Genomic DNA, 21,361 nt, shown 5'->3' with positions numbered 1-21,361 from the left:
TAGAGCTTAGGAAGAAAAAAAGTAGTAAAGGGAAAGGAATTCAAGATCTGTTATTGGTATTTGAATACGTTTATTGTGACAAGAATGCTGTTATAAGTATTCATAAGCAAAGACCATCTTTTTATCTAGGGATTGTTAAAGATTCCAAATTGGAAGGATACATCTTTTGTAAAAATCTGCCACCATTCCTGATTTGAGAATAAGCAACTACTCTTAAATTTCTGCTAACATCGTAAATGGTCACAGCACATGCCACTTGGTATAATCCAGACTTTAAATATTAGTTTGAGTTTTCAGGGCACTGTCTGTCCCTCTCCACCACAGCCTTCCTCCCCTCAGCCTTCTGAAGGGCCACGCTATCCTTTGTATGCAACTCTATATAGATTGTTGGGGGAGGAAAGAGGATTAAGTTGACAAGAGCATCAGCTACAGTTATTCTCAGTCCAGTAAAGAGTAGTTTTGCTTGATAGTAAGAAGCACTGAGAGTGATTTTAGTTGACTCTTCACTCTTTCAACTTCACCTAAATAGGTAATTCATAGATAATGCAGAAAAGAGGTTGTGGGAGGGGTATTTTTCCAATATTTTATTGTATTTTCTTAAATATCCTTTCTGGAATTTTCAGGAACAAAACATAAAAAAATTATATACTTTATTACAAATGGTAAACTCAGAGTGCTCCACATCTCTTATTTACAAACAACACTGGGCAGGACACCCAAACAAACAAACATGAAATAACTTACAAAGGCATGAAGCTGTTTATTGACAGTAATCAGCTTTCATCAAATTAAAAAATATATATATGTACATACACAGTTAAGGAAGGCAGGCCAGAAAGAGTTCATCTGCAGGCTCAGCCTCGCTCTCACAAACCTCCCTCCCGCCTCCCCTCCCCCAACCCCCCCCCTTTGTGTTCTTAAGGAGTACTACAGAAGCAATCTACAGTCTCTATTGCAGTTTGTAACCCCTCCCCCTCCCCCCTTTAATACTGAATGAGATCGAATGTTAGGTCCATGCAGTTCTTGGTCAATGTTAAAGAAAAGTCTAACGTTCTGTTCGCGCGGGGACAGCCCGTCCGCAAAGCGGGGCAGCCCGCAGGCAGCCGCTCCCTGGCCCGATGCCAGGGGAGGGCGCGCCAAGTCCTTCCCACTCGTGCACACTGGGGGCGCCGTCAGGACGCCGCCCAGTCCAACTTGGATACCCTTGGCTTTAGTCCTTGGACACTTCTTTTCTCTCTCTCTCTCTCTCTCTCTCTCGCAACTTGTCAAGTTCTCAAGTCTGTCTCTCTGTGTGATTTTTTTTTCTCTGCTGCCCCTCAGCCCCCGACAGTCTCTCCTCAAAACGTTTGCAACTGCTGCGTTAGCATGAGTTGGCACCCACTGTTAACGTGGTTCATGACTTTCTGTTTAAGCTGTGCCACCTGTTCCCTGAGCATGTTGGCCGTGGACGCCAGCTCCGAGTTCTGCGCTTTCAAGGTTTTCACTTTTTCCTCCAGCCGGGCGATCCTCTCCAGCTTCCTTTTCCGGCACTTGGAGGCAGCTATGCGGTTCCTCATGCGCTTCCTCTCGGCCTTGATCCTCTCCTGCGACTCCATGTCGATGGGGGACAGGGGCGGCGTTTCCCCGGGCATCTCGGGCACCGTCTGCGGCTCCTCCTTCAAGGCCTGCAGCCGCGGGTGCTGCACGGGGAGCTGCTGGGGCAGGTGGTGCGGCGGCTGCGGGGGCTGCTGCTGCGGCTGCTGGGGCTGCGCGGGAAAGGCCAGGCCGGCCGCGCCGTACGAGGGCGCCCCGCCGCCGCTGCTCAGCGCGCCCGGGTTGAAGTTGCTGAGGTTGGCGTAGACCGGCGGCTCGCTGTGCAGGCTGGCGCTGAAGCCGCCGCCGCCGCTGCCGCCCGCCGCCGAAGCTACGGCCGGAGCCACCATGCCCGCCCCGCTGACCGGCTGCGCCGCCGACGTGACGCTGGGCAGCGTGTTCTGGCTGTGCAGTTCGGCCAGGGCGCGCACGAAACCCTCGGCGAAGCCCTCCTGCTCGTCTGTCACGTTCTTGGGGCACAGGAACTGCGTCGGGGTCGGCGTGGTGGTGATGTGCCCGTTGCTGGACTGGATTATCAGGCGCTCCAGCTCGGGCGAGGCCAGCTTGAGCAGCCCCACGTCGGGCGAGGTGAGGAGGTCCGAGTTCTTGGCCCGCAGGTGCGGCTTCAGGCTGCCCACCGGGTCGGCCAGGTTCAGGGTCATGCTCTGTTTCAGGATCTTGGGGTTACTGTAGCCGTAGGCGCCGCTCTCGGACTGGAGGAACGAGGCGTTGAGGGCATCGTCGTAGAAGGTCGTTTCCATCTTTGCAGTCATAGAACAGTCCGTCACTTCACGTGGGGTTAGTTTGGGCTGCGCGCAGAAGTTTCGGGGCCGCAACAGCGCGCTGGCGAGCGGGGGACACCCGCGCCTCCCGGGGCCCTGGGCAAGGAAAGTTTCTCGAGGGGCGCGCGCACCCGCCGGCTGTCCTCCCCCCTGCGCCCCGCTCACCAGCTCGCTCCCCGGGCGCTCAGGGTTTCAGGTGCCGCCCGCACTCTTACTTGTCAGCTCGCGCGCGCTGCCCGGCTTTGAAAAGTCGCGGTCACTCACGGAGCGCTCTCCGGCGCAGCGGTTCCTGGGAGCCCGCGGACGAACACGCTTCCCGGCGACAGCGGCCCTCCCGGCGGCGGCAGTGAGCGCCGATCCCGCTGTGGCCGGCCGGCGGCGGTTGTCCGCCGCCCCGACTCCGACGACTGTCCCCTCCTCCGCTGCGAGGGGGAGGGGGCGCCGGGCAGCCGCGGCTCGCGCTCGCCCAAGTTCAGCAACCCGTGCGAGAGAAGCTGAGCGCACGTCCCTCCTCGGTCTCCTCTCTCCGCCGCCTTCTTGTCTTCGCCGCCGCCGCCGCCACAGCTTCAGGCGCAGCAAAGCTTTGCAAAAGTTCGCTCCGGGACCCGGGCCACTTGTCCCCTGTCCTCCTGGCCAGGAAAGTTCTTAGGCGCTGCAGCCCCTCTCCGGACTTCCCCGGACGGACTGTCGCCGCTCTCCGCGCTGTCAGCAGCTCCCGGGCAGCGGGGCTCTCCTGCTGGGGGCGGCTGGAGAAGGGGTTCTCCGGACGCTCCCCCAAACACCAGCCCGGGAGCCACAGGCGCTAGCTCTGGGCAGTTGGTGAGAAAATGGAAGAGAAAATAAGATTTGCAGCTCGGACTCCACTGCCGTCTTGCCTGCCTGTGTCTGTCTGTCTCCCTGAATCCGCGCACCTCCACTCCTGCCTCGCTGCTTCAGCCACACTCAGTGCAACTCTGAGCCCTTATGCAGCCCGAGCTCAACACTTATCTGCTACCAGTCAACCCCTAAAAATAGCCCATGATGTCACCCCAAGGCCTTCCCATTGGCTCGCGTCGCTCTCAAGGGGGCGGGCCCGCCCGTCGCCATGGAGACCCCACCCTAGAAGATTCTTCTCTGGACCCGCGGAGGCTCACGGGATGAGGTAATGCTCCGCTGCCCTCCTACAGTTGGGCCCTTCTTTCTCCTCCTCTCCCCCTCCCCCTCCCGCGCGATTCGCGCCGGGCTCTTTCCCCTCCCCTCCCCGGCGCGTCTTTCCCGGCCCGCCCGGTGCATTGTGGGCTGACGTCTTGGGGTTTGACTGTCTAGTGACGGTGGCTACCGCGAGTCGGGCGAACGCGGGCTCTCGGAGCCTCTGACCCAGGCGGGCTTAGGTCCAGGGCTCGGGCGGGAATGCAGGGGATGCAGGCACCCGGAAGGCTCGGAAACCGGGCCAGGTGTCTGGGGCCGAGAGCGCGGGGTGGGTGGTATTTCCCCACTTGGGGTGCTCGATGTCATCCACGGGCACTTCGCTGCCCTGCGGGGCTGGAGGCAGATCGCCCGGGTCTGTGCCCCCCCCGCACTTCCGGGGGGCGGGAGCACCGCCCTTAAGGTGGCTCTGTTAAGTGCCCTGTGGGGGCGAGTGAAAGTGGGCTTAAGTTTAGGGGCGGTCTCGCGAGAGCGGGACCCCCACGTTGAGGACGCTGCGAAGTTTGTCTCCTGGTCAAGTTCACGAGCGATCGTCCGCGCTGCTGTCTGGCTGCGCCTAAAAGCCAAGTGATTTGCATTGCTTGAAACTGGGTGCTTAGCTAAGTCGGCGTTGCACCCCCACTGCACCCTCCAGACCATGGGAAAAAGCGTGCGAGTGTTCACAGTTTTGCCTCGACGGGGAAGTTTTTCTATAGGGGATAGAATTGGGCAACTGAGCTTCTAGTTGTGAATGAGCGTTTAGGGAATCCGAAACTTGGGGAACCCCGGTGATCGTGTGCTACCCGCCCCTGCACAACATGCAACCGCACTTCACATACACACGCACACCCCCCCCCCCAACACACACACTCCACACACCTCCCGTCCTGATTTGTTTACAGGAAAACAAGTCCGAGAGCGTCGGATACTCAGAAAAAAGTCATGCAGCGAGTCAGGGGTAGGACCGGGATTTAAAAGGTGGGCCCATATCCCGGGTAGCCTCTAGGAAGCGCTAGACACATGTAAGTGATTCCTTTTCTGCGGTTGTTATTTTATCCTCCCCCTACCCCGCACCCCTTAGGGACAAAAGTTATGGCGGAAAGAATACCGAAGTCGGGAATCGTGGGTTCTCTCGTGGCCCGCGCTGTCACGGTATGAAGTGAACAAATCACTGAACTTCTTTGAGTTCCTTCAGGTCTGCAAGTGGGGCCGGTGAGACCCTCACTGGGTGGGCCGAGTTCGTGTAGCATCGTCGCCTCCAGGGCCAGGGGCTGGTCGCCTAACAGCCCCCTTCTCTACCTTCCCTCGGAGTTTCCCAGAGCCTCGATGGAATGACAGGATATGAGTGTGACTTGGCAGGACCAGGTGTCCTTACCCCTGTGAAGAGCAGTGAGGGGAGGAAGGTGAGGGAGGAAAGGTCAGAAGTCAGCACTTTCCCGGGCCTCCTGTTGAGGACTGGGGTTTGAAAGTCGGAACTGCAGCAATTTGTGTTCTTAGATTCTAATTCTGGCTTTTCAGCTTCTGAACTTAGGGGAATTCAGCCTTGGGTTTATAGCCCAGAGCTTTAAGGTATTTGTGGCTTTGAGAGTTCAGATTCAATGGCCCAACGGGAGCTGGTGTCAGAAATCTTGACAACTTTTCTTCACCCCACGCACTCACCTCTCTTTCCCTCCAGTAGCAGAGGAAAATTGAGTGGCTCCTGTGAGCCAGGCACTGAGCTGCGGTGGGGGGGATACAGTGATGACAAGATCCAGTTACTTTCCTCGAGGAGGGAACATTCTCTATTCTGTTGCCCTGAATCATTTTCTTTTGTAATCAGTGAGCTGATGTTCTTAATAATTTTTTATGTTAATGGTAATAAAAATAAATTTCATGTATTAAATACCTACCACCAGCCAGGCATTCATCTGAGCCATTTAAATATGCTGTTTCTCCCCACAACCATCTCGAGCTGCGTGTATTATTATTTGGATTTAATATATGAGGAACTAGGCTCAGAGAGGTTAAGAATCTTGCTCAGGTCACACAGACAGCTGGAAATTGACCTCAGGTCTTTGTTACGTTCCCTTGTATCTGCTCTGCTCTGGAAGACTTTATCTTGTAAACTATTAGATGTCTGTAGGGAAATGGCACTTGGATAGTGGGGTAGAACGAATTACCATGCCTGATCTTCTGGAACTCCTTTCAGAACCTTCTTTCAGAGCTCCTGTATTTAGAAACTTCAAGACTTAGGACTTGGTGTGTTTCTAAGGGTTCTGTGTGTTTCTCTCTGCCTTATGTGGTTTAGTAGGCTTATTTTCTTCTTATGTTGAGAAATAGCATATTTTATCCAAAAAATAGCAGATCTGTTCATGTTAACACCCCTGCTTGGAAGCTTTCATGGTTTCCACTTATGACCAGGAGAGAGTTCGGAAACCTTTGCCCGAGAGAACCTTTCATACTCCCACTCCTGCTCTCCTGCCTCCTCTCTCACTTCCAGGATCAGTCAGGAAAGGCTGGGCTATGCTGCTCTAACAAACAAGCTGGACATCTCAGTGGCTTACCCCAGGGAAGTTTATTTCCTGCTCATGCTACAATGCCCCCGCTCAGGGTCTGCAGGGGAGTTTTGCTCACTGTGGACACTTGAGGACTTGGGCTGAAGAAGGCTTCGTCTTGACACGTGCTTCTAATTACTATCTTGGCTGGAGGAGAGAAGGCAGCAAATCATTCACTGGCTCTCCAAGCACCCACCTGGAAGTGACACACTGCACTTCTGCTCAGGTATCATTGGCCAAAGCAAGTCATGTGACAACACCTAATTTTAAATCTCTGTAATCCTGCCGAGTATCTTGAAGGGAGAGAGCCAGGACTATTTGGAGAACAACACTAATGACTCTAGCAGTCTCCTTTCTGTTCACCAAATGTTTGGCTTACTATCTTCCCACAGGCAGAATTTCCTCATTCTTTCCTCAGGGGGGACAATCCTAAAGATTCATCTAGTCACAGTGTGTCAAGCTCACTTTCCAGGTTCTGGGAGATTCGTAGTAGACCCTGTATCAGCTCCAGATGTGCCTTTTTTTCTAAATGTGAGATGTCTCTCCTGTGCACCCTCAAGATGTAAAGTGGGACAGAGACAGGCTAGCTGTAGTGGGCACACCGTTTAGAAAGTGAAGGAATGGGAAGCCACAGTAGATGCCAGTCCACTGAGCAGACAGGTTGAGGACCACCCCCCACCATTCAAAACCCCGACTGGACCCTGATTCTACCCCCTTTGTGCAGCTGCCCTATCCATTGCTTTCCATGACCTCTGGCTTTGCTCTCTGAGAAAGTCTTCCTTTTCTATATTTGAAGAGGGCATGAGGAAATATGTTTTAAAATAAGCTTTTATAAAAATTGGGGGAGGTGCAGGGTGATATTAAGTCTTGAATATGGTCTCCTTTAATCCCAGGCTGATGTGCTTTTGGCTGGACAACTCTCACAAAAATGTAGGCTTCTTATCTGTTTGATTCCAGGCGTTCCATGAGCTCATAGCCACAGCCAACTCTTTCCCAGACATACTTCCATGTTCTGCTGTATTTCTTTGCTTTCTTGTTCTCTTGCCTGCTGGTATCGCTCTCTCTCTCATTCATTGTCCCTCCCTTCTCCTCTCTCTCCTGACTTGGTTTTCTGGGCTGTGGTGGGAGAGTGATACTTCTCCTCCCTTTTCCAAAGCCATTCTGTCCAATTGCAAGCATATGCTGGGTAATATCTTAATCTATCCAGAAGTTATAACAATAGGTTTGAGGCCATACCCTTGACTTGATACATACTTCAAGGTTGATTTTAATTGGCTTTTTTTTTTTTTTTTTTTGCTGAAAACCTGTCATAATTTTATATTTTACTGGTTGAGACTGAGAAACAGTAGCCTCTTCTAACCCTACAAATCTCTGAATTTATAGATTGTCCCTACTTTAATTTCTGCTTACAAACTGGGCAAATCTTCTCTGAGCTCATCTCTTTTTTGTAATAAGTTTCCAAATGTATCTAACAGCCATCAACACAGGCTACTAACATTTTCTTTTACAATCTCTTGCTTTTTAGTTCATTGGGTTCCTGATACGCCTTCTGCATTATCACAGGTGATATATTCACCAAATAAATCACCATCTTTTTATCTTCTATAAGTGTTCTTAGTTATCGCCTTCTAAACGAATGTTTACTTTTATTTGTTGTTGTTATATTACTGTGTATCTAGGTTCTTTTTTTTTTTTTTAAAGATTTTATTTATTTATTTGACAGAGAGAGACACAGAGAGAGCAGGAACACAAGCAGGGGGAGTGGGAGAGGGAGAAATAGGCCTCCTGTGGAGCAGGGAGCCCGATGTGGGGCTCGATCCCAGGACCCCGGGATCATGACCTGAGCTGAAGGCAGACGCTCAATGACTGAGCCACCCAGAATTAGGTCCTAATTTTTGTATCAGTCAGGATGGGCTAGGTTTGCCACCATGTTGAACAATTCTAAAATCTCAGTGGCTTGGAGTGCCTGGGTGGCTCAGTCAGTTAAGCCTCCAACCCTTGATTTCACCTCAAGTCATGATCTCAGGGTTGTGAGATCAAGACCCTGTGAGATTGAGCCCTGTGTTGAGCCCGGTGTGAAGCCCCATGTGGAGTCTCATGTTGAGCCCCATGTTGGGCTCCACGGTCAACAGGGAGTCTGCTTCTCTCCCTCTCTCTCTCTCTCTCTCCCTCTACCCTTCCCCCTCCCCCGATTGTGTGCACGCTCACTCTCTTTCTCTCTCAAATAAATAAATAAAATCTTTAAAATCTCAGTGGTGGGCGCCTGGGTGGCTCAGTTGGTTAAGTGACTGCCTTCGGCTCAGGTCATGATCCTGGAGTCCTGGGATCAAGTCCCACATCCGGCTCCCAGCTCAGCAGGGAGCCTGCTTCTCCCCTCTGACCCTATCCCCTCTCATGCTGTTTCTCTCTCTCTCTCTCTCTCTCAAATAAATAAAATCTTTAAAAATAAAATCTCAGTGGCTTAAAAAAAAAAACTTTATTTCTTGCTCATACTACATGTTCAAGGTCAGAGGAGCTCTGCTCAATGTACTCATTCAGAGACTGAGTCTGAAGAAGGCTTCCTCTTGATAAATGCTTCCATAATCATCCCAATACCTCAACAGGGGAAAGAAAGCATGATGAATTCACATTGGCAATGAAGGTCCCTCCCAGAAATGACACACATTACTTGCATATCCATTCTATTGGTCAAAAACAAGTCACATGATCCTGTTTTACTTAAAGGGTGCAAGAAAATGCAATCCTACTATGTGTCTGGAAGTCAAGAGCTGGAAATGTGCACCTATGTATAGCCTAGGTTACATTATGGTAGCAATCCAAAAATCTTACTGGATGACAACCAAAGAATTATTTTTCATTCATACTGCATGCCCATTATGGGTTGGCTGTGTCTCTGTTTCATACAATATCATCATTTCTCTAGGAACCTTTCTGAAACATTGCTGATTGTCATGGCAAAGAGAAAAGAGCATGGTACTTAAAGCTTCGGCTGAGAGCAATTTGCATTGTCAAGCCTGACATCAGTGGGTCTGGGCAGCAATTGTTTGCGAAGAGTAATTCAGTCTACCATACCCTGAACTACACAGGGTCTCAGCTACCCTAAACATTTTTAATTCTTCTAACGTTTTTCTGTCTTTCCATTTCATTTTATCCTTAATCTAAATGCCACCTGGCAAACTCTGACTTCCCCCTCAAGACCCTGCTAGAATAATTTCTCCCCCTGAAACTTTCTGTTACCCCCTCTCCCGCCCTACACTCAGATAGTTATTATTTTCTTTGGCTCTCACCATACTGGGTAAACACCTGAAGCAGAGAATGTTTATCATGTAGATGTCTTCTTACATCCCTGACTCCAAATCTAGGAACTGTGTCTAATTCTTTTCTAAAAATATTTTTATTATTATTATTTTTCTAATTCATTTTTATAGCTCTGATGCTTAATGCAGTGCCTGGCACATGGGAGGTTAGAAAGTGTTCAATAAATGCTTGTTGATGAATTTTTTAAAAATAGCCTTTTCTATAGTGGAATTAAGGGGGTATTTTAATAGTCAAATAGTAATAGCACTTTGTTTTAATATGTAAAAATTGGGACATATCAAACTTCCCTGCTGAAACCTCCTTAAGTGCATCCTATTGGATTTGGGATAAAACCCAAATTCTTTACCTTGCCTATAAGATCTCACATTATCTGGGCTATATTACCTCTCCAACTATTTTGTAGCCATACTGGGTGTGACTATATCAGTCAGGAGAGCCTGGGTTATACTACAGTAAAAAAAAAACAAACAAAAATCTTGGTGACTTAAGACAAAAAAAATTATTTCTTATTCCTGCTCCATATCCATCAAGGGTTGGCAGGGACTCTGATCACATTGCCTTCTCTGGGACCCAGCCTAATGTAGCATCTACTTTCAGGAACATTACAGATCTCGTGGTAGACAGAAAGCAAACTTTGAAGGGTCTTGGCCAGGTAGTTAAGTACATTTGCCGGAGAATGTACCATGTCACTTCTCACAATCCATTGGTTAAAACTAGTCTCATGCCCACTCTCCCATCAGCCCTACCCCCTGCACTCCCAGCCACAAGGAGACCAGGAAGTGCAATCCTATTTGCCTGGAAGGCAGAGAGCTACACATATTTGGTGACCAGCCCTAATGGCTGTCACACTGGACTTCTTTAGTACCTCAAGCAAGATAAACTATTTCTTGCCTAAGAACCTTTATAATAGCCCTCCCACTTCTTCCCTCTTCTTTGGTCAATTTCTGTTTCCTTTGGATGTTGGCTTTAATAACACTTGAAGAGGCTTTCTTTCATACTGCACCCTTCCCCCATTTAAATTAGATTCCCCTCTTATACTTTCTCATAAATCTGTTTTTTCTTTATAGCAGTTGGGAACTCAGGAATGTAATAACACTCCTTCCTTTCCCTCTTGAGCTCAGAACCAGCTGCAAGTTAGACACAGGAGTCAGATGAATGGAGATCACAGTGTTATTCTGATAAAGGAGAGATTGCAGCGCATGGCAGACACAATGGGTTTCCCAATGCTTTACCTGGAATTAAACTTACCTATTGGTCCCTGGCAAAGGTGGGCACTTGCAAGCCACTTCCAAATAGACAGTGAGTGTGTACATCCTGTGGACAAATTGATTCTGAAAAGACAGAGCAATGGCTGGGGTGGGCATGCTGGGTCTTTCTTCTGACTTCAGCAATCAGATAACCCAAACCTTTCTCATGGGAAGGAAGTAAGGGATGGAGAAAATGGACAAGAAATTACTCTAGCAAATATCGCCTCATGGAAAGCTGAAGCCAGGGACCTAGAGATTTCTTTGTAACAAGAGAATTTACCTAAATTTGTTATTCCATATTTTTTTGTGTAAGTCTCATTTTAAGATCCGTTTTGCCCACCAGAGGCAGGATACGCATCCTTTAGTCTTCACTGTATCCACAGTATTTAGTATGGTGCTTGGCACAGAGAGGCTCATTAAGTCTCTGTTATATGTCAGAGCCCCTATGGAAGTCCTTCTTTTGAATCAGCTTTCCACAAAATTTGTTCTTATGTGCTTGAGATTGGTTTCCAATTTTGGAATGTTTCATTCTCTCCCTCACCCTCCACCTGTTTTTTCTTTTCTTTTTTTTTTTTTTCCCAGATTGTCAGCTTGGATATATGCATTCACATCACAATTGGAGTAAAGAGGCAGAAATGAAGAAAGCTGAAATACAAGTGAGTGAACTGAGTCATTGTAGAGTATGCACAGACTAGGTTTTGATCAAGGAGGAATGTGTAATGGTTGTGCACACCATCATCCTTCTGGTGATTTCTTCTCAGCATTCAGAACTTCCACAAAACTTCCGGGATCATAAAGTGGAAGGTCATCTTCAAGTCCTGCCCCTTTCCCAGTGCAGGAATCCATTTGGCAGCATCTTCACTTACTTATATACTTTTAGTGATACTCGGGGCTGGGCAGTGCTAATTCTGCTGAATGCTGTGATTAGACCTCATTGGGAGCATTGTGGGCATGAAACAGTGGAACGCAATTTTGGCCAATCGGATCTCAGAGAGGGTCAGTCAAATGGTGAGAAGCCCAAAACTATGTCCCATGGAGAAGAGTTGAAGGAATGGGGCATATTTATTTACCCAGGGGGAAGAATAAGTGAAGTCTTCAAGTAGTTGTGCAAATGTCACATGGGAGAGTTGACCTAGTCTGTAGGTTTGTAGGTCAGAATGAGGGTAATGTTTAGAGGTTAGAGAGGAAAACTGCAATATTTAAGGAAGAAATTTATGAAGTCACAGTTACTTATCAATGGGATAGTTGCCTTAAAAGTGGAATTGAAGGCCATCCATTCAATACATATTTGTTGTCTACCCTGTGCCAGACACTATGCTGGCTTAGTTTATGATAAATTCCCAGTGAGCTCATAGTAGCTTGTAGTAATCATCACTTTATTTTCAAAGTTGATAAAAATCATCTTTAAATATTCTCCTTTAGAATTTGGCCAGGGGTTGGTGACCAACATTAGTGGTTTATCAATTCTGGAATTGACCCTTTATTACTCTCAAAATTTGAAAATCTGAAATGATGTTTTCTTTTTTTTTTCTTTTTTTTTTTTTTTTAATTTTTTTATTCTTATGTTAATCCCCTTACATTACAACATTAGTTTTAGATGAAGTGTTCCATGATTCATTGTTTGTGCATAACACCCAGTGCTCCATGCAGAATGTGCCCTCCTCAATACCCACCACCAGGCTAACCCATCCTCCCACCCCCCTCCCCTCTAGAACCCTGTTTGTTTTTCAGAGTCCATCGTCTCTCATGGTTCGTCTACCCCTCCGATTTCCCCCGCTTCATTCTTCCCCTCCCGCTACCTTCTTCTTCTTCTTCTTTTTTTTTTTTCTTAACATATATTGCATTATTTGTTTCAGAGGTACAGATCTGAGATTCAACAGTCTTGCACAATTCACAGCGCTTACCAGAGCACATACACTCCCCAGTGTCTATCACCCAGTCCCCCCATCCCTCCCACCCCACCCCCCACTCCAACAACACTCAGTTTGTTTCCTGCGATTAAGAATTCCTCATATCAGTGAGATCATATGATACATGTCTTTCTCTGTTTGACTTATTTCACTCAACATAATACCCTCCAGTTCCATCCACGTCGTTGCAAATGGCAAGATCTCATTCCTTTTGATGGCTGCATAATATTCCATTGAATATATATACCACATCTTCTTTATCCATTCATCTGTCGATGGACATCTTGGCTCTTTCCACAGTTTGGCTATTGTGGACATTGCTGCTATAAACATCGGGGTGCACGTAGCCCTTCGGATCCCTACTTTTGTATCTTTGGGGTAAATACCCAGTAGTGCAATTGCTGGATCATATGGTAGCTCTATTTTCAACTTTTTGAGGAACCTCCATACAGTTTTCCAGAGTGGCTGCACCAGCTTGCATTCCCACCAACAGTGGAGGAGGGTTCCCCTTTCTCCGCATCCCCGCCAACATCTGTCGTTTCCTGACTTGTTAATTTTAGCCATTCTGACTGGTGTGAGGTGATATCTCATTGAGGTTTTGATTTGGATTTCCCTGATGCCGAGCGATATTGAGCACTTTTTCATGTGTCTGTTGGCCATTTGGATGTCTTCTTTGGAAAAATGTCTGTTCATGTCTTCTGCCCATTTCTTAATTGGATTCTTTGTTCTTTGGGTGTTGAGTTTGATGAGTTCTTTATAGATTTTGGATACTAGCCCTTTATCTGATATGTCATTTGCAAATATCTTCTCCCATTCTGTCGGTTGTCTTTTGGTTTGAAATGATGTTTTCTTATGTCCAGTGTTAGTTAGATGGACATTCTTGTGTGAAGACAAGAGTTTTTGGTATTCATAAACAAGTTACCTGCACTTGGGATTACTTAAGATAACTGTACTCTGATGTATGACAAATATTTGTGGCAGGAAAACTGCAAAGTGTTCACCAACTCCTTTTCCTGCTGTGCACACAGCTACACTACATTTCCTGGCCTCCTTTGTAATTAGGTGTGGCCATGTGGCTGAGTTTTAGCCAATGCAGAGAGGGTGAAGGTAATGTATGCTAGGTACAGGCCTGGCTCCTAAAACTGTCTCTCCCCATCTCCTGGTCAAGTGTAAGGGACATAGAGAAGGACAGAGCCACAGACAGACGGAGCCTGGGTGTCTGAATGACCACATGGAAAATTGCCCACTGACCAGGAGTGTTTGCATTAGAGTTGACCTGAATGGGGAATCAACTGTATTGTGTTGAACCACAGAGATTTGAGAGTATATATGTTAAAGTTGCTAGTGTCTTCTTATTCCAACTGGTGCTGCAGGATTTGCTCAGTGAGAGAATAAACAGGGAACTGAAGTTAGGGATTTTGTTCTGCCCTTTCCTGTTTGAAGAGAATTAGTGGAGGAAGCAGAAGTAAAGGACATAGCACTTAATTACATACTGATGCTTCCTGTTGGTAATATTTTCTTCCTGTAGAATTTATAAACTTCTTGAGATGTGTGACCATTTCCTTCATCTTCTTCTATATTTAATCTTTCACTGGATATTTATTGAGAAATGCCAGGTAGCTTGGGGATTTCAGAAGAAATATAGGTAGCACATTTTGTTAGCTGTGTTGTTCATTTATTCAACAAGTTTTGAGCGTTTACCATGGGCTGATCACTGCTAAACGTTGGTAAACAAAAGCTACAGTACCTGCCCTCAAGTTGGGGCATAGCAAGGGAAGTAGACAATATGGGGGCAAGACTAGTCGAGTATGATGATGCTATGAGAAAGGGGGGCAGGATGTTCTGGATTCACATAGAAGAGACATCTGACAAAGGTAGTGGCTAGAGAATTGTCCTCTAAGGAGGTGATGAATAAATTGAAACCTAAAGGTTGAGGAAGAGTAGCTAGAAGAGGAGTCAGTGGAGAGAGAAAGAGCATTATAGGACGAGGGAATGCATGAACAAAGGTCTGACTATGGGGCATGACAATGGGACATGTTTGGAGGGACCAAAAGGTAAACTGGAAAGTAAGAATGGAGAGGATGAGCACGAGAGGAGGAACTTGTAATAAATGTATGCACACAATAAATGCATACAGAAGGCCTTGTACTCTATGTGTATACATTTACCTAAAAGGAAATATGGCTGATTAACCAACAAGATATCAACAATTGTGATATTTGGGTAATTTTCATTTTCCTCTTTCTGTTGCTCTTTTTGTTTTAAAACTTTCTATGATAAACATGTCTTATCTGTGTAATAAAAAAATTTAAAAAATAAATGTTTTCTCTTATTAGTTGTAATTGCACCTGCTGTCCCTCACTGGATCCTCACGGTAGTTCTCTGAGCAGATGGAAGTCCAGAGCTGATACCCAGGGAAGCTGAAATTAGCTTTCCTAAGGTCCCGTTCAGTCTACTTTCTTTCCTTTGCACCTGCCTTCCCTGCAGTTTTCTAGGTAGTGATGATGGCTTTTCTTGGAACTGCTCACATGAGTGCTGTGTTGCATGTTTGTGTGTACGTAGTTTGCAACCTGGTGAAAATGGGTCAACGTTCTTATGATCCTGACCTACCTAAGAGCCTTCCCACATACAGAGGATGTCCTCAACCTACTGGACTACATCATTAGACTTGTTTTTTTCTGTGATACCATCATGTTCTTTGCCTAGTGATTTGGCAGTAGGGGAGAAAGCTATTGATAATTTTTAAAAATGAAGTTAGGGAGGAGATCGTTTCCCATTATTCTGTCAACCCACATCTTGATTGATGGGCATGTTGATGCTTGGCCAAACCAGTGGATGATGAATATTTACAATGAACTTCCAAACACTTGAAAGTCTTAAAATACTGTATTAACATTCTCTAAATTATGTTGTGGTAACAAATCACCTCCCAAATCTCAGAGTCTTCGAACAAATGAATTTATTTCATGTGCATGTTACGTCTCCATCATGATTTTAGGCCTTAGCTCTCTCTGAAACTCAGGCTGAAGTGGCAGCCCCCTGTCTGAAATATTGCTGCTGTGTGTCACGGGACGAGAGAGAGGTAACACCATGAGGTAGCTCTTAAAGTTTTGCTCACCTGTCGCTTCCACTCACCTCTGATTGGCCAGAGTGTGTCTGGCCAGGACTTGACAGGGAGGAACAGCAAATATTTTGACAGCTCTCTGAATGTCCGTCTCTTGATCTACAAAATGGAAATAGGTAAAATATATTATGATATATTTGAACCCTGGAATATCATGTAGCAAATTTAAAAAGTGAGTTAAAAAGATGAGTTGACCTAAAGACAAACCCATGATACCACGTTACACGAAGAAAGCAAGTTGCAGAGCAATGTGTATAATATGGTCTCATTTTTGCATACATTAAAAAACCCTTATACCTGAGATATTTGTTTGCATGAGAATATAATAAGAACAGCTAATGTTTAATGAGTGGCTACATTATATGCCCATCACTGTGCTAAGTGCTTTTTACATGCGTTTGCTCATTTAATCTTTGGAGAGTCCAGAGAAAGGAGTAGAAAGTTACCTATCAAATGGTGATTGTCAGCTACTTTCACTGGGGGTGGGATAAAGAGATGGTACTTTTTAAAAGCATATGATTTCTGTAAATTTTTCCTGGTCACAATAGGTGGATTAATCAGCTTTTGTCATGAAACAAACCACCACAAAATCGGAGTGCTATCTAAGGTTAAGTACTGTTTTTCCTGCTTATGGGTCTGCAGGTTAGCTGAGGTGGCTTACACTTCTTAAGGTCCTGGTAGGTGGTCTCTTCTCTCCACCACACGGGGCTCCCTGGCAGTTTTCAGAGTAGTGATGCTGGTTTCTCCTGGAACTGCTGACTCGAGTGCCATATTGCATGTGTTCATGGGCACCCTGAAGAGATAGGGTTGAGAGTCCAGTGCAGGTCTGCTTGATGTGTCTCATTCTGGAACTCATCCTAGAGAGGCAGGATCTACCAGGGATCTGTTCTTCTCATGGCAGAGTTTGGGGCAAATGGAAACGTGGGAAGCTTTTTAAGACTGAGGCTTGGAACTGGTATACTGTCATTTTTGCCCACTTTCTATAGTTGAAGCAAGCCACATGTCTATAGTTGAAGCAAGCCACATTTCTATAGTTGAAGCAAGCCACAAGTCCAATATCAGTGAAGCTTGGAGGTCATGGAGGATATGGAAGGAGATAGTGAATATTTGCTGTATAGTCATCTACTATAATCCACATTCACTGCTTTGTTAGTTATAAAAATAGCAATAAAGTGAGGAAAAGAGAATACTTAGCCAGCATAGTTTAAATTGTGTTCAATATATTATAAAGTTGCATTAAGCATTTCTTAAAAATACAAACTCCATATTTACAATTATAATGAGCTTAGTGATAGCCACATGGGCATTTAATTAATCAGAGTCCTCATTGCCTGGAAGGGCAGGTAGGCGTTTACACCAGCTTGGCTTATGTGGCTTGTGATGTGACATTCTAAGCATAATTCAGAGACTTTAATGGCCCTCTATATGCATCCCTGCTAATTGTCTGGCCATCTGTAGCACAAGGAGCTTAAATCATGAAATCAGAGATTCTTAGAGCAGGAAGGGCTCTGGTGCCCATGGTAGGCAGGCGCCTTCTAACTTACATGGACAGCTGCTTTTGCCAATTATAGTTATTCTTGATTGGGTGTGTCTCACATTGCTGGAAAGTGGTTATGGAAATCAAAATTCCTTCATTCAGCCAGTGGGGACAGTGGACCTCCCAGCTGTCACTTACCTAAGTGACACATTAAATTAGTAGCTAAGATAGGATTGAAACCCAGGTGTCTAGAGTGAGCCCAGGGCTTTTCACTTTTCTCTCTGCATAACACAAACATCAAGTGTATGGATCATTTGGGAATAGTCACTAGGCCCTGAAACTTCCATTACTCTCTTTAAAATATATATTGTCTTCTTTCTCTACTGCTTCCTCTGTCTTGCGAGAACCCAAGCACTTCTTAGACCTACTACGTCTGAGTCCTGGGACAAAAACACCAATTGTCACAGACGCTGAAATAAAGAGTGCCATGTTAAATTCCTGAAGACACTGGCCAGGGAATCATGCCTATTTTAATTTCCTTTCTATTCGAGCTAATTTAGACGATATCTGCTGATCTAGCTCATGGGAATCAACTGCATAAAGAAAATGTTTTATTAAGGGCTTTGTAAGGATTAGGAGTTGTGTTCCTCAAGTTTCAGTGATTTACGCACTGCTTTCTCCATTTTGCTATGTTCACTTACAGATCTAAAATTAATTTTCTTGGTATTTTTCTTTAAAGAGATTTACTTTCTTAAAACTTAAAGCTGTTTTTTATAGGAGATGATGTCTTACAATTTTAAGTTGATAACAGATATTACTTGCCAGAAACGTTTAGACCACTGTAAAAATAAATACACAGTCATTCAAATAAATAGATTTGTCCTTGTACCACCGAAAGTATTCTCTTATTCTATAGGAGGTAGGCATTCTCCACTGATACAGTGGAAAAGTATGGGCTTTGGAATCAGGAAGACTTGGGTTCAAATCTCAATGCATTCCCTTCCCAGTAGTATGATCTTGGGCAGTTTCCTTAAACTGTTGAACATCAGTTTCTTGTCTATAAAATGGAATGACAACAGCTATCTCACAGCGTGTGTGTGTGTGTGTGTGTTCAAAAAGCATCAAATGTCATTCTTGGCTCATAGTAGAAGTTCAAAAAATTTAGCTACCTTCTTTCCCTCATTTTCTCCCCCAAATGGCATTCATGGACCCTATTGTTGGATAAAGGAATGATCTGTGGGCAGAATTAATTGTTCCCTGAATATCTTACTGATCAATTGCTTACCATATCACTAGGAAATGTGCTAAATGTTGTGGGTACAGTGAAAATTGGGTAAATGGACTTGAAGACTTGGATTCAAGTACTGTTTCATCGCCTTTGGATGCGTCACTAAACATCTCTGAGCCTCAGTTCCTTCATCTGAAAATGAGGGTGGTAATTGCCACTTCCCCCTACTTCATAGAACTTGGGTAAGGAATGCCATAGGAGCAGGTAGAAAATGCTACAGGCATTTCTGCTACAACGTGACATGGAAGTTCCTGCAAAGCTTGGTGTTCTGCAGAGTTGTACGTTAAAAAATAATAGGCCTTTTTGCAAAAATAAGGTTGAGGCAGACCACTGAAAACCTGTGCAGTTTTGTAACCACAATGCTAAGATAAAACTCTCAGTATCCTAAAAAGACCTGTTAAATTTTGACAGAATAAATAAATAAATACACACACACACACACACACACACTATAGCAAATATAGGATTCAACCTTAAAACTGGCAAAGATTGCTTGATGGAAGGCATAAGGGAGAGAGGAGGCTGCCCAGTTATGGTGGTGAGGGCAGGTGCTTGAAGATGGGGGCACACCATGCAATAAACCCTTTTAAGAAAGGCAACGTGGGCAAATAGCTCAGCAGGAGGACGGAGGGTGAAAGGGCACTATGCCCAGTCCCCCTAGTTCTGTATGCCTCTGAGGCAATCACATTCCCCTGTGCAGGACAGTCTCTGTTCCCCTGCTGTTCCTCAGTGGAAAAAAATGCTAACATCCTGGGAAAAATCAGTGTGAAAGAAGGCAGTTCTCATTCCTCGAGTGATCAGTCTTAGCTTGTCTTCAAGTCTCATGTGTCACAGTATCATGTTGTAGAGCAAGGCGGCTGCATATGCTGATGTAGAGGCCGAGGGGTGCAGTTCTCGACCAAGAGCCCCCCCAGTCCCGGGCTTCATGAGCTGCCCAAGCAGAGACTCCCAGAGGCAGAATACATTCAGAGACTTCCCTCCCTTCCCTGTCTGATTGGTCCACACCGCCCTCCTCTCCTTGGTTGCAGGGCTCTTCTTCCTCACTAGCCTGTGACTCCTGGAGAGAGGGCTCTGTCATATTCCCTGATGTGCTCTGAGGGCCCGCATAAGGGCCCTGGAGCAGAATGGTTGCATTAGAGCTGAACCCCCTTTCCTAGGCAGCGAAGGGCCCTGGGCTTTCCTAAGAGCATCGGAACTAGTGGACCCCCTTGAGATGCGGATGCAGGCACTCTTCCAGGACAGGGACACTGTCTCATTCAACTCTATCTCCAGTGGGTCCCAGCCCTACTTTACCTATGCAAGGGCATGAAGGGGCTAGGGGCATATCTTCCTCCTCAGTGCTCCTCCTTCCCTCCTTCCCTCCCTCCCTCCCCGCTCCCTGCTGACTTTTCATTCTTTTGACAAATACTGATTGAGGATCTATCCCATACCACACATTATACAAGGTCCTGGGAATGAAGTGGTGGGCAAAAAAGACAGGGAATCTGCCCTCATGGTGCTTCTATATCACCTAGAGGTTAAGCACTTAACCTCTGGAGCCAGAGTGTCTGGCTCTGATGTCTGGCTCTGCCCTTGACACACTATATGCACTTGGTCAAACTCCTCTCTCTGAATCTGTCTCCTCATCTGTAAAATAAGGTTCACAATAGAATCTATTTCAGAGGGTTGTTATGGATGTTAAATGAATGATGAGTACCTAACCCGGGAAGTGCCCAGTAAATGTCAACTGTGATCACTGGTATTATAGTTGCTATATATAGGTAATAAATAAATTAATATGAAATCACAGTAAGCAGCAAGTGTTAGGAGTGAAAAAAGCCAGGTGGGGATTGCCTGAGATCTGGAACTATGTTTTCCCTGCGGTGTAGCTAGCAGGATATTGAATATTACCTGATGGGGGAGTTGGGAGACAGTTGAGCTACTGACCTAGAAGATCTCCAAACACTTCTGGCTTTAAGGAAATAAAATGGAGGATCTTCTTAAAGGGGATGATCTGAAAGGGCCTCTCTAAAGAGGGGCTACAACACAAAGGATATAAATGCTGAGCTTGGGAGAGGAGAGTGGTTTGGGAAGGGCATTCGGGGCAGAGGAAAAGGCAGGGAAGAGCCATCACCAGTGATCAGCTGTTGAGGACTGTTTCTACGGGCTCTGCACTAGGTCAATTCTGTTAAAAGATCTTCCGTTTTCCACTGGTCAGTTAAAGTGTCTACTGTATGGGGGGCTCTCAGTTGTGGCTTTTAAGTGCTGGAGATTGGACACTGGAGAGTGGGGGGAGAGGGTCAGAGCAAGAGGGAGAGAAAGAGAACCTCAGGCAGACTCCCTGCTGAGCGGGGAGCCCGACACAGGACTCGATCCCACGACCCTGAGATCATGATCTGAGCTGAAACCAAAGAGTCGGTTGCATAACTGACCGAGCCACACAGGCGGCCCTGGTATCATCCATATTTTGAAGATTCTAGAACTCCACGTCTTTTCAGGCTATTACTGTGGCTCACTCTATGCTGCCATGTCTGTGGGGAAGTGGTTTCATTTCCCAGGCTACCGTTGAGCAAAATAAAGAAAGGAAATACAATGAACATGCATTTCTAGGTACCACATTCCAAATTCACCCCCAGCGCTCGCTTCGGTAGCACATATACTAAAATTGGAACAATACAGAGGAGATTAGCTTGGCCCCTGCACAAGGATGACATGCAAATTTGTGAAGCGTTCCATATACTAAAAAAACAAACAAATAAATTGACTCCCAGTCCCAAAGTTTCAAACCGTACGTGTTACTAGCCACATACAGTTTGGGTAACCTTGGTCATGTCATCTCATTTGCCTATTCATTCACGAATTCTCATTCAGCAGATACCGATTGAGCAAGAAGTATATGCTAGCATGACAGGCTAGATGGGTCACTTGGGGCCTCAGCTTCTCCACCAATAGCGTGAAGGCCTGGG

At 46.1% G+C, this 21,361-nt stretch overlaps 1 protein-coding gene and 1 non-coding gene across 2 annotated transcripts; one reads left to right on the top strand and one right to left on the bottom strand.

Moving 5' to 3' along the window:
• Positions 1-569: 569 nt before the first annotated feature.
• Positions 570-3,327, bottom strand: JUN (Jun proto-oncogene, AP-1 transcription factor subunit). The gene has a single exon (XM_045897588.3). It carries the CDS (start codon positions 2,343-2,345, stop codon positions 1,338-1,340), a length of 1,008 nt encoding a protein of 335 aa, XP_045753544.1. The 5' UTR covers positions 2,346-3,327; the 3' UTR covers positions 570-1,337.
• A 17,703-nt stretch (positions 3,328-21,030) lies between these two features.
• Positions 21,031-21,137, top strand: LOC123860614 (U6 spliceosomal RNA). The gene has a single exon (XR_006794742.1). It is a non-coding gene; the product is annotated as a U6 spliceosomal RNA (small nuclear RNA).
• Positions 21,138-21,361: the final 224 nt, after the last annotated feature.

The sequence above is a fragment of the Mirounga angustirostris genome, unplaced genomic scaffold, assembly GCF_029215605.1.
Source record: "Mirounga angustirostris isolate CCGP_5_RB_7025 unplaced genomic scaffold, mMirAng1.0.hap1 SCAF_4, whole genome shotgun sequence".
Classification (NCBI taxonomy): Eukaryota; Metazoa; Chordata; class Mammalia; order Carnivora; family Phocidae; genus Mirounga; species Mirounga angustirostris.
This window is presented reverse-complemented; position numbering and strand designations above follow the sequence as displayed.